This window comes from Pyrus communis, chromosome 2, assembly GCF_963583255.1.
Source record: "Pyrus communis chromosome 2, drPyrComm1.1, whole genome shotgun sequence".
NCBI classification, from domain to species: Eukaryota; Viridiplantae; Streptophyta; class Magnoliopsida; order Rosales; family Rosaceae; genus Pyrus; species Pyrus communis.
Window position 1 is genome coordinate 16,367,710 of NC_084804.1, and position 12,817 is coordinate 16,380,526.

At 34.8% G+C, this 12,817-nt stretch overlaps 3 protein-coding genes and 1 pseudogene across 3 annotated transcripts; all 4 read left to right on the top strand.

The window, feature by feature from the left end:
* Positions 1-2,756: 2,756 nt before the first annotated feature.
* LOC137724553 (uncharacterized) lies at positions 2,757-3,311 on the top strand. The gene has a single exon (XM_068463317.1). The coding sequence runs from the start codon at positions 2,757-2,759 to the stop codon at positions 3,309-3,311; it is 555 nt and encodes a 184-aa protein (XP_068319418.1).
* Positions 3,312-5,782: 2,471 nt separating this feature from the next.
* LOC137725290 (uncharacterized) lies at positions 5,783-6,302 on the top strand (annotated as a pseudogene).
* Positions 6,303-8,730: 2,428 nt separating this feature from the next.
* LOC137724228 (uncharacterized) lies at positions 8,731-9,324 on the top strand. Its single transcript, XM_068463031.1, has one exon. It carries the CDS (start codon positions 8,761-8,763, stop codon positions 9,322-9,324), a length of 564 nt encoding a protein of 187 aa, XP_068319132.1. The 5' UTR covers positions 8,731-8,760.
* A 2,438-nt stretch (positions 9,325-11,762) lies between these two features.
* On the top strand, positions 11,763-12,326 carry LOC137724433 (uncharacterized). Its single transcript, XM_068463175.1, has one exon. The coding sequence runs from the start codon at positions 11,763-11,765 to the stop codon at positions 12,324-12,326; it is 564 nt and encodes a 187-aa protein (XP_068319276.1).
* Positions 12,327-12,817: the final 491 nt, after the last annotated feature.

The window sequence follows — 12,817 nt, forward strand, 5'->3', positions numbered from 1 at the left end:
ATGCTAAATAATATACATAAGATTACTATATATTTAATTTGTAAAAGAAAAGAAAAGAACGAAAAATGAATGTATGAAAAAAAACAAAAAAAAAGCATGTTTTAATATTGAATCCCTTTGTGTTGCTTTTTTGGCTATCCATATTACGCATACACCCAGATATACTACACGTGGAAATCTTAAGAAAACAATATGCTATGCATCTTTAATGTTGACAGCATCAGTGGAAACTTTCAAACTAACATTCTTTGTTGATTATTCGAATTTGAAAATATGAAGAAAAACACGCAAGACAATGTGCATATATAACCAGGAGTCACATTGATACTGATACAATTGTACTTTAGAGTTTTGAGGTTTAGATTTTCTTTTTCTCCACTTTTCGATTGCTTTCATCAGTTCTCAATGAGTTGGGTACACAATCATACGAAGAAAAAGTCAATCGGCAAGAAAGAGATGTAAAGTCAGGTCCTGTCGATCAACCTTCAAGAGATGTAAAGTCCGGTTTCGTTGATCACCCTTTCCTTGAAAGGATACACAGGTCAAGGGGAAGACTTGACTTCAGGGACGAAGTTGGCTCGCTCATTGAATTGTCGCGGTGATGTGGGTATCTCGACCTCCATCTCTATCCGTGCAAGAAAGAAACAGAATCTGTTGAGGCAGGTGGGAATTTCAACAACTCAAAGAAAAGGACCGCGCTCCACCGCACCACTTCCAACTCAAGCTCCGGCGCCAATATGCTGACTCTCCTATAAGCAAAGGGCAATACTTTCCACCACTGGTAAACTGGTGGGTGCATTCCAGCAAGTCGTCTTCTTCTCTTAGAAACTAGTAAAACTTTAATACCGAACACATCCATCGTAGCACAAATAAATTGGTAAATTTCAATATGGACTTCGACTTCGACAGTGGAATACTTTAGGTTTCTATAAGGCCTCACTACATTTTGGTACAAAATTAAAACTCTAGAGCGAGTTTGTTAACCAATTTGTTTTAAGTTTTTTATTTTAATTTATAATTCTATAGATTGATGAAAAATATGTGATCTGATGACCAATGAAGAAGGGTGAAGAATAGATGGTGAAAGCAGTGTGAATCGATGTTCTAAAAAACAGTCTATACAGCTGGCCAGCACCACGATTAAATACCAGTCGGTTAGAAAATCAGGTATCGCACCTATGTGGGCCTAGGTGGAATAGGTGATTGTCTTTTTTTTTAATTGACTTTGAGTCTTGACTAACTCTTTCCCGGACAAAAAAAAAAGAAAAAAGAAAAAAGGAAAAAAGAAAAAAAGAAAACCAAGAATGCGACGTGTTCATCTCTCTTTGCTGTAATTCTTTAATGTTGTAAAAAAATTGTTGTACTTTATCATTTATTTATATTTATATTTTTCATTTTATGTTTCCCTATTAGACCAACTCCAATGGTGGGCTAAAAGCCAAATTACCCCCCAAAATTTCCCCCCAAACGCACTCCAACCCAAGGGGAAATTTTGAGCTAAATACAAAATGCTAAACCAATATCAAATTCCCCCCGACATTTAGCCTAGAAATCGGTGTGGACTCTACCCAATATTTATCGGAATTTAAATTTTTTTAGATTAAAATGTTCATAAAATTAATTTACGATAGTCTACATATTTATTTTAAAAAAAAAAATTAATTTAACAAAAAAATAGCCTAAATTCATTCTTTAATAATCTCGGGCTAAAATTTTAGGGTAGAATGGTTGGAGTAGAAAAACTGTTTTTGGGCTAAAAGTTAAATTTTTCGGGCTAAAAAATTTGACTTTTAGCCCAACCATTGGAGATGGTCTTACAAGTATAGTATTTATTTATTTGTTTGTTTTAAGAATAAATATGAATTTATTTATATGTGGTACAATAAATTTAATAATTAACATAAGAAAATTTTAAAATAAAAATAAAAATACCCCAGGCCACCAGTTAGGGCCCTACCCAATGCCCGATAGCAGAGCTAAGTTTGAAAGTAGGTGTGAGCGGAATATGTATGGAAATCAAACACAAAATGTCTTGACTGTGCTCCCTTGAATGATTTCCGCATCACCCTTTAGATTATTCCTTTGAAAGGTGTAAAGCCTAGGTTTGAAGGTTAGAACCCACAACTAATACGTTGCAAAAAAATTTTGGATGCCGAGTGGTGCTTTTGACTTCCGACTCAGGTGTCCATGTCACCATGCCCTCAGGTCGTCTATCGTAACCGCACTTAAAAGGGCTCCAGCCTCCCAAGCTACTAACTGGACAAGACGAAATAGGCTAAAAGAGACTCCTCTAACACTATAGGTGTGAATTTTTTATATTCTTCGAACATGACATATATAGATAAGTAAATATGAATGTAGATCAATTTGTAAAAACTATAAAAAAAAAAAAAAAAAAAGGGCGAAATGGCTTAAATTAATCCTTGCGATGTAATGAAAGAAATCCTTTTGATAAGCATGCATCACTTTTGGTTTCGTTCGAGTTTCTAGAAAGGAATAGGTTAGGTGGTTTGCATCCAATGCATTATCAGTTAGCACGTAACAGAAAAAAACAAAAAACAAAGGGAACAGAAAACTAAACACGTCAAAGGAAATGGGTTTCCTTCAATTCATTATTTTTTGCACCCCTAAATTTAGACCGGTACCTCCTCCTCGAGTTGTTTAATTATAAATATGATCTCTATTCATCCATTACTTAAATCAAACAAATAGTTTGTAATATCTTTAGCATCAATTTAAGAAACACACCTTGAACAATGGACTTCTCAGTCGGATACGCAACTTTCATTGCATCTTTACTCTTATGTCTCTCATCATCTCCGATACCATTTGCAAATGCAACTGCGTCTTCATTAATTAGTAGTGTTTGCAAGCAAACCCAAGACCGATTCGGCTACAACTACAATCAATGCGTAAAATCTCTTTGGAAGGATATTCCAACTCGATCAGCATCTACTCTCAAAGATCTTGATACATCCATTGTTAAATTAGCACTAGCAAATGCACAACAAAGCAAAGCTTTCTTTGTCAATGCGCTCAACACCACCGGCAAAGGTATTGTTAAGGGCTTCGAAGGAGTCAAACAATGCGTAGATTCATATGATTTTGCAGTAGATGGTTTCGCTTTCCCAGTGCGAGGGAACAAAGATAATGACAAATCGGTCTCCCAAATACTCACACAAGTACAAGACGAAATTTTTCGTTGCGAAAAAGCATTGGGCTCTGCCGAAATTGAACTTCCTGACTCAGTATCTTCGACAAACTTTTTGACCACGTTATGTAGAGATGTCGCATTCGTTATTACTTCTTAGTTATGAAATATCTAGAAAAGATACGTAAACAATGTATTAAAATTAATATGTATTACTTACATGCTAAATAATATACATAAGATTACTATATATTTAATTTGTAAAAGAAAAGAAAAGAATGAAAAACGAATGTATGAAAACAAAAAGCTGTTTTAATATTGAATCCTTCTGTGTTGCTCTTGCGGCTGTCCATATTACGCATACACCCAGATATACTACACGTGGAAATCTTCGGAACACAATATGCTATGCGTCTTTAATGTTGACAGGATCAGTGGAAACTTTCAAACCGTAATTCTTTGTTGATTATTCGAATTTGAAAATATGAAGGAAAAAAAACGCAATATATAACCATGATAGCATTTCAAATGACCACCACGCATTAAGGACAACAAGGAGTCACATTGATACTGATACAATTACACTTTTGAGTTTTGAGGTTTGGATTTTCTTTTTCTCCACTTTTCGACTGCTTTCAGTTCTCAATGAGTTTGGGTACACAATCATTTGAAGAAAAAGTCAATCGGCAAGAAAGAGATGCAAAGTATAGTCCCGTCGATCAACCTTCAAGAGATGTAAAGTCTGGTTTCGTCGATCACCCTTTCCTTGAAAGGATACACAGGTGAAGGGGAAGACTTGACTTCAGGGACGAAGTTGGCTCGCTCATTGAATTTTCGTGGTGATGAGGGTATTTCGACCTCCATCTCTATCCGTGCAAGAAAGAAACAGAATCTGTTGAGGCAGGTGGGAATTTCAACAACACAAAGAAATGGACCGCACTCCACCGGACCACTTCCAACTCAAGTTCCGGCGCCAATATGTTGACTCTCCTAGAAGCAAAGAGCAATAATTTCCACCATTAGTAAACTTGTGGTTGCATTCCAACAAGTTGTATTCCTCTCTTAGATACTAGTAAAACCTTAATACCGATCACATCCGTCGTGGCACAAACAAATTGGTAACTTTCAATATGGACTTCGACTTCGACAGTGAAATACTTTAGGTTTCTATAAGGCCTCACTACATTTTGGTACAAAATTAAAACTCCAAAGCAAGTTTGTTAACCAATTTGTTTTAAGTTTTTAATTTTTATTTATAATTCTATAGATTGATGAAAAATATATGGTCTGATGACCAATGAAGAAAGGCTAAGAATAGATGGTGAAAGCAATGTGAATCGATGATCTAAAAAACAATCTATACAGTTGGTCAGCAACATGATTAAATACTAGTTGATTAGAAAATCAAATATGGCGCCTATGTTTGTCTAGGCAGAATAGGTGATTGCCTTTTCTTTTTTTTTCTTTTTTTTTAATTAACTTTGAGTCTTGACTAACTCTCCCAAACAAAAAAACCAAAAAAAAAAAAAAAAAAAAAAACCAAGAATGCGATGTGTTTGTCTCTCTTTGCCATAATTCTTTAATGTTGTAAAAAAAATTTGTAGTACTTTATAAGTTATTTATATTTATATGTTTCCCTATTACAAGTATAGTATTTATTTATTTGTTTTTAGAATAAATATGCATTTATTTATAAGTGGTACAATAAATTTAATAATTAACAGAAAATTAAGGAAAAAAAAACAGCAGGCCACTAGTTAGGACCCCACCTGACGCTTGATAAGGGCCTAGAGATATTTAAAACACAAGTGTGAGCAGAATATGTTTGGAAATCAAACACAAATTGTCTTGATTATGCTCCCTTAGCTGATTTCCACATCGCCCTTTCGATTATTCCTTCGAAAGGCGTAAAGCCTAGGTTTGAAGGTCAGAACCCACAACTATTAGGATGCATAATTTTCTTGGACAACGAACGGTGCTTTTGACTTCTGGGTCAAGGGTCCATGTCCCCATGCCCGTAGGCCACCTATTGTAGCCGCGCTTAATAGGGCTCGAGCCTCCCAAGTTGCGAACCGAATAAGACGAAATAGGCTAAAAGAGACTCTTCCAACACTGTCTGTGCGAATTTTTTATATTCTTCTAACATGATATATATATATTCTTCTAACATGATATATATATATATATGTATATATATATGTGTGTGTGTGTGTGTGTATTGATAAGTAAATATGGATATAAGTGAATTTGTAAAAAGTTAAAAAAAAAAAAAAAAAAAAAAACAAACGATATGGCTTAAATTAATACTTGCGATGTAATGAAAGAAATCCTTTTGATAAGCATGCATCACTTTTGGTTTTGTTGGAGTTTCTAGAAAGGAATAGATTAAGTGGTTTGCATCCAATGCGTTATTAGTTAGCACGTAACAGAAAAAACAAAAACTAGGGCAACAGAAAACTAAACACGTCAAAGGAAATGGGTTTCATTACCTTTTGCACCCCTAAATTTAGACCCGTACCTCATCCTTGAGTTGTTTAATTATAAATATGATCTCCATTCATCCATTACTTAAATCAAACAAATAGTTTGTAATCACTTTAGCATCAATTTAAGAAACACACACCTAGAGCAATGGACTCCTCCTCAATCGGATATGTAACTTTCATTTCATCCTTACTCTTATGTCTCTCATCGTCTCTGATACCATTTTCAAATGCAACTGCGTCTTCATTAATTAGTAGTGTTTCCAAGCAAACTCAAGACCGATTCGGCTACAACTACAATCAAAGATCTTGATACAGCCATTGTTAAATTAGCACTAGCAAATGCACAACAAAGCAAAGCTTTCTTTGTCAATGCGCTCAACACCACCGGCAAAGGTATTGTTAAGGGCTTCGAAGGAATCAAACAATGCGTAGATTCAAATGATTTTGCAGCAGACGGTTTCGCTTTCTCAGTGCGAGGGATCAAAGATAATGACAAATCGGTCTCCCAAATACTCACACAAGTACAAGACGAAATTTTTCGTTGTGAAAAAGCACTGGGCTCTGCCGAAATTGAACTTCCTGATTCAGTATCTTCGACAAACTTTTTGACCACGTTATGTAGAGATGTCGCATTCGTTATTACTTCTCAGTTATGAAATATCTAGAAAAGATACGTAAACAATGTATTAAAATTAATATGTATTACTTACATGCTAAATAATATACATAAGATTACTATATATTTAATTTGTAAAAGAAAAGAAAAGAATGAACAACGAATGTATGAAAACAAAATGCTGTTTTAATATTGAATCCTTCTGTGTTGCTCTTGCGGCTGTCCATATTACGCATACAACCAGATATACTACACGTGGAAATCTTCGGAACACAATATGCTATGCGTCTTTAATGTTGGCAGGATCAGTGGAAACTTTCAAACCGTAATTCTTTGTTGATTATTCGAATTTGAAAATATGAAGGAAAAAAAACGCAATATATAACCATGATAGCATTTCAAATGACCACAACGCATTAAGGACAACAAGGAGTCACATTGATACTGATACAATTACACTTTTGAGTTTTGAGGTTTGGATTTTCTTTTTCTCCACTTTTCGACTGCTTTCAGTTCTCAATGAGTTTGGGTACACAATCATTTGAAGAAAGAGTCAATCGGCAAGAAAGAGATGCAAAGTATGGTCCCGTCGATCAACCTTCAAGAGATGTAAAGTCTGGTTTCGTCGATCACCCTTTCCTTAAAAGGATACACAGGTGAAGGGGAAGACTTGACTTCAGGGACGAAGTTGGCTCGCTCATTGAATTTTCGTGGTGATGAGGGTATTTCGACCTCCATCTCTATCCGTGCAAGAAAGAAACAGAATCTGTTGAGGCAGGTGGGAATTTCAACAACACAAAGAAATGGACCGCGCTCCACCGGACCACTTCCAGCTCAAGTTCTGGCGCCAATATGTTGACTCTCCTAGAAGCAAAGAGCAATAATTTCCACCATTAGTAAACTTGTGGTTGCATTCCAGCAAGTTGTATTCCTCTCTTAGATACTAGTAAAACCTTAATACCGATCACATCCGTCGTGGCACAAACAAATTGGTAACTTTCAATATGGACTTCGACATCGACTGTGAAATACTTTAGGTTTCTATAAGGCCTCACTACATTTTGGTACAAAATTAAAACTCCAAAGCAAGTTTGTTAACCAATTTGTTTTAAGTTTTTAATTTTTATTTATAATTCTATAGATTGATGAAAAATATATGGTCTGATGACCAATGAAGAAAGGCTAAGAATAGATGGTGAAAGCAATGTTAATCGATGTTCTAAAAAACAATCTATACAGTTGGTCAGCAACATGATTAAATACCGGTTGATTAGAAAATCAGATATGGCGCCTATGTGTGTCTAGGCAGAATAGGTGATTGCCTTTTCTTTTTCTTTTTTTTTTTTTTAATTAACTTTGAGTCTTGACTAACTCTCCCAAACAAAAAAACCAAAAAAAAAAAAAAAAAAAAAAACCAAGAATGCGATGTGTTCGTCTCTGTTTGACATAATTCTTTAATGTTATAAAAAAAAATTTAGTACTTTATAAGTTATTTATATTTATATGTTTCCCTATTACAAGTATAGTATTTATTTATTTGTTTTTAGAATAAATATGCATTTATTTATAAGTGGTACAATAAATTTAATAATTAACAGAAAATTAAGGGAAAAAAAAACAGCAGGCCACTAGTTAAGACCCCACCTGACGCTCGATAACGGTCTAGCGATATTTAAAACACAGGTGTGAGCAGAATATGTTTGGAAATCAAACACAAATTGTCTTGATTATGCTCCCTTGGCTGATTTCCACATCGCCCTTTCGATTATTCCTTCGAAAGGCGTAAAGCCTAGGTTTGAAGGTCAGAACCCACAACTGTTTGGATGCATAATCTTCTTGGACAACGAACGGTGCTTTTGACTTCCGGGTCAGGGGTCCATGTCCCTATGCCCGTAGGCCACCTATTGTAGCCGCGCTTAATAGGGCTCGAGCCTCCCAAGTTGCTAACCGAATAAGACGAAATAGGCTAAAAGAGACTCTTCCAACACTGTCTGTGCGAATTTTTTATATTCTTCTAACATGATATATATATATATATATATGTATGTATGTATATATATGTGTGTGTGTGTGTGTATATTGATAAGTAAATATGGATATAAGTGAATTTGTAAAAAGTTAAAAAAAAAAAAAAAAAAAAAAAAAAAAAAAAAAAAAGCAAACGATATGGCTTAAATTAATACTTGCGATGTAATGAAAGAAATCCTTTTGATAAGCATGCATCACTTTTGGTTTTGTTGGAGTTTCTAGAAAGGAATAGGTTAAGTGGTTTGCATCCAATGCGTTATTAGTTAGCACATAACAGAAAAAACAAAAACTAGGGGAACAGAAAACTAAACACGTCAAAGGACATGGGTTTCATTACCTTTTGCACCCCTAAATTTAGACCCGTACCTCATCCTTGAGTTGTTTAATTATAAATATGATCTCCATTCATCCATTACTTAAATCAAACAAATAGTTTGTAATCACTTTAGCATCAATTTAAGTAACACACACCTAGAGCAATGGACTCCTCCTCAATCGGATATGTAACTTTCATTTCATCCTTACTCTTATGTCTCTCATCGTCTCTGATACCATTTGCAAATGCAACTGCGTCTTCATTAATTAGTAGTGTTTGCAAGCAAACCCAAGACCGATTCGGCTACAACTACAATCAATGCGTAAAATCTCTTTGGAAGGATATTCCAACTCGATCAGCATCTAATCTCAAAGATCTTGATACAGCCATTGTTAAATTAGCACTAGCAAATGCACAACAAAGCAAAGCTTTCTTTGTCAATGCGCTCAACACCACCGGCAAAGGTATTGTTAAGGGCTTCGAAGGAATCAAACAATGCGTAGATTCATATGATTTTGCAGCAGACGGTTTCGCTTTCTCAGTGCGAGGGATCAAAGATAATGACAAATCGGTCTCCCAAATACTCACACAAGTACAAGACGAAATTTTTCGTTGTGAAAAAGCATTGGGCTCTGCTGAAATTGAACTTCCTGATTCAGTATCTTCGACAAACTTTTTGACCACGTTATGTAGAGATGTCGCATTCGTTATTACTTCTCAGTTATGAAATATCTAGAAAAGATACGTAAACAATGTATTAAAATGAATATGTATTACTTACATGCTAAATAATATACATAAGATTACTATATATTTAATTTGTAAAAGAACAGAAAAGAATGAAAAACGAATGTATGAAAACAAAAAGCTGTTTTAATATTGAATCCTTGTGTGTTGCTCTTGCGGCTGTCCATATTACGCATACACCCAGATATACTACACGTGGAAATCTTCAGAACACAATATGCTATGCGTCTTTAATGTTGACAGGATCAGTGGAAACTTTCAAACCGTAATTCTTTGTTGATTATTCGAATTTGAAAATATGAAGAAAAAAAAAACGCAATATATAACCATGATAGCATTTCGAATGACCACAGCGCATTAAGGACAATAAGGAGTCACATTGATACTGTTACAATTACACTTTTGAGTTTTGAGGTTTGGATTTTCTTTTTCTCCACTTTTCGACTGCTTTCAATTCTCAATGAGTTTGGGTACACAATCATTTGAAGAAAAAGTCAATCGGCAAGAAAGAGATGCAAAGTATGGTCCCGTCGATCAACCTTCAAGAGATGTAAAGTCTGGTTTCGTCGATCACCCTTTCCTTGAAAGGATACACATGTGAAGGGGAAGACTTGACTTCAGGGACGAAGTTGGCTCGCTCATTGAATTTTCATGGTGATGAGGGTATTTCGACCTCCATCTCTATGCGTGCAAGAAAGAAACAGAATCTGTTGAGGCAGGTGGGAATTTCAACAACACAAAGAAATGGACCGCGCTCTACCGGACCACTTCCAACTCAAGTTCCGGCGCCAATATGTTGACTCTCCTAGAAGCAAAGGGCAATAATTTCCACCATTAGTAAACTTTTGGTTGCATTCCAGCAAGTTGTATTCCTCTCTTAGATACTAGTAAAACCTTAATACCGATCACATCCGTCGTGGCACAAACAAATTGGTAACTTTCGATATGGACTTCGACTTCGACAGTGAAATACTTTAGGTTTCTATAAGGGCCTCACTACATTTTGGTACAAAATTAAAACTCCAAAGCAAGTTTGTTAACCAATTTGTTTTAAGTTTTTAATTTTTATTTATAATTCTATAGATTGATGAAAAATATATGGTCTGATGACCAATGAAGAAAGGCTAAGAATAGATGGTGAAAGCAATGTGAATCGATGTTCTGAAAAACAATTTATACAGTTGGTCAGCAACATGATTAAATACCAGTTGATTAGAAAATCAGATATGGCGCCTATGTGGGTCTAGGCAGAATGGGTGATTGCCTTTTCTTTTTTTCTTTTTTTCAATTAACTTTGAGTCTTGACTAACTCTCCCAAACAAAAAAAAAAAAAAAAAAAAAAAAAAAAAAAAAAAAACCAAGAATGCGATGTGTTCGTCTCTCTTTGCCATAATTCTTTAATGTTGTAAAATTGTAGTACTTTTAAGTTATTTATATTTATATGTTTCCCTATTACAAGTATAGTATTTATTTATTTGTTTTTAGAATAAATATGCATTTATTTATAAGTGGTACAATAAATTTAATAATTAACAGAAAATTAAGAAAAAAAAAACAGCAAGCCACTAGTTAGGACCCCACCTGACGCTCGATAACGACCTAGCGATATTTAAAACACAGGTGTGAGCAGAATATGTTTGGAAATCAAACACAAATTGTCTTGATTATGCTCCCTTGGCTGATTTCCACATCGCCCTTTCGATTATTCCTTCGAAAGGCGTAAAGCCTAGGTTTGAAGGTTAGAACCCACAACTATTAGGATGCATAATTTTCTTGGACAACGAATGGTTCTTTTGACTTCCGGGTCAGCGGTCCATGTCCCCATGCCCGTAGGCCACTTATTGTAGCCGCGCTTAATAGGGTTCGAGCCTCCCAAGTTGCTAACCGAATAAGACGAAATAGGCTAAAAGAGACTCCTCCAACACTGTCTGTGTGAATTTTTTATATTCTTCTAACATGATATATATATATATATATATGTATATATATATGTGTGTGTGTGTATATATTGATAAGTAAATATGGATATAAGTGAATTTGTAAAAAGTAAAAAAAAAAAAAAAAAAAAGCAAACGAAATGGCTTAAATTAATACTTGCGATGTAATGAAAGAAATCATTTTGATAAGCATGCATCACTTTTGGTTTTGTTGGAGTTTCTAGAAAGGAATAGGTTAATTGGTTTGCATCCAATGCGTTATTAGTTAGCACGTAACAGAAAAAACAAAAACTAGGGGAACAGAAAACTAAACACGTCAAAGGAAATGGGTTTCATTACCTTTTGCACCCCTAAATTTAGACCCGTACCCCATCCTTGAGTTGTTTAATTATAAATATGATCTCCATTCATCCATTACTTAAATCAAACAAATAGTTTGTAATCACTTTAGCATCAATTTAAGAAACACACACCTAGAGCAATGGACTCCTCCTCAATCGGATATGTAACTTTCATTTCATCCTTACTCTTATGTCTCTCATCGTCTCTGATACCATTTGCAAATGCAACTGCGTCTTCATTAATTAGTAGTGTTTGCAAGCAAACCCAAGACCGATTCGGCTACAACTACAATCAATGCGTAAAATCTCTTTGGAAGGATATTCCAACTCGATCAGCATCTAATCTCAAGGATCTTGATACAACCATTGTTAAATTAGCACTAGCAAATGCACAACAAAGCAAAGCTTTCTTTGTCAATGCGCTCAACACCACCGGCAAAGGTATTGTTAAGGGCTTCGAAGGAGTTAAACAATGCATAGATTCATATGATTTTGCAGTAGACGGTTTCGCTTTCTCAGTGCGAGGGATCAAAGATAATGACAAATCGGTCTCCCAAATACTCACACAAGTACAAGATGAAATTTTTCGTTGCGAAAAAGCATTGGGCTCTACCGAAATTGAACTTCCTGATTCAGTATCTTTGACAAACTTTTTAACAACGTTATGTAGGGATGTCGCATTCGTTATTACTTCTCAGTTATGAAATATCTAGAAATGATACATAAACAATGTATTAAAATTAATATGTAATACTTACATGCTAAATAATATACATATGATTACTATATATTTAATTTGTAAAAGAAAAGTAAAGAACGAAAAATGAATGTATGAAAACAAAAAGCTGTTTTAATATTGAATCCTTCTGTGTTGCACTTGTGGCTGTCCATATTACGCATACACCCAGATATACTACACGTGGAAATCTTAAGAACACAATATGCTATGCATCTTTAATGTTGACAGCATCAATGGAAACTTTCAAACTATAATTCTTTGTTGATTATTCGAATTTGAAAATATGAAGAAAAAAACGCAAGACAATGTGCATATATAACCATGATAGCATTTCAAACGACCGCAACGGATTTAGGACAACAAAGAGTCACATTGATACTGATACAATTACACTTTTGAGTTTTGAGGTTTCGATTTTTTTTTCTCCACTTTTCGACTGCTTTCAGTTCTCAACGA

Coding starts and splice junctions, on each gene's coding strand:
- LOC137724553 (XM_068463317.1), top strand. CDS start 2,757: ATGGACTTCTCAGTCGGATACGCAACTTTCATTGCATCTTTACTCTTA.
- LOC137724228 (XM_068463031.1), top strand. CDS start 8,761: ATGGACTCCTCCTCAATCGGATATGTAACTTTCATTTCATCCTTACTC.
- LOC137724433 (XM_068463175.1), top strand. CDS start 11,763: ATGGACTCCTCCTCAATCGGATATGTAACTTTCATTTCATCCTTACTC.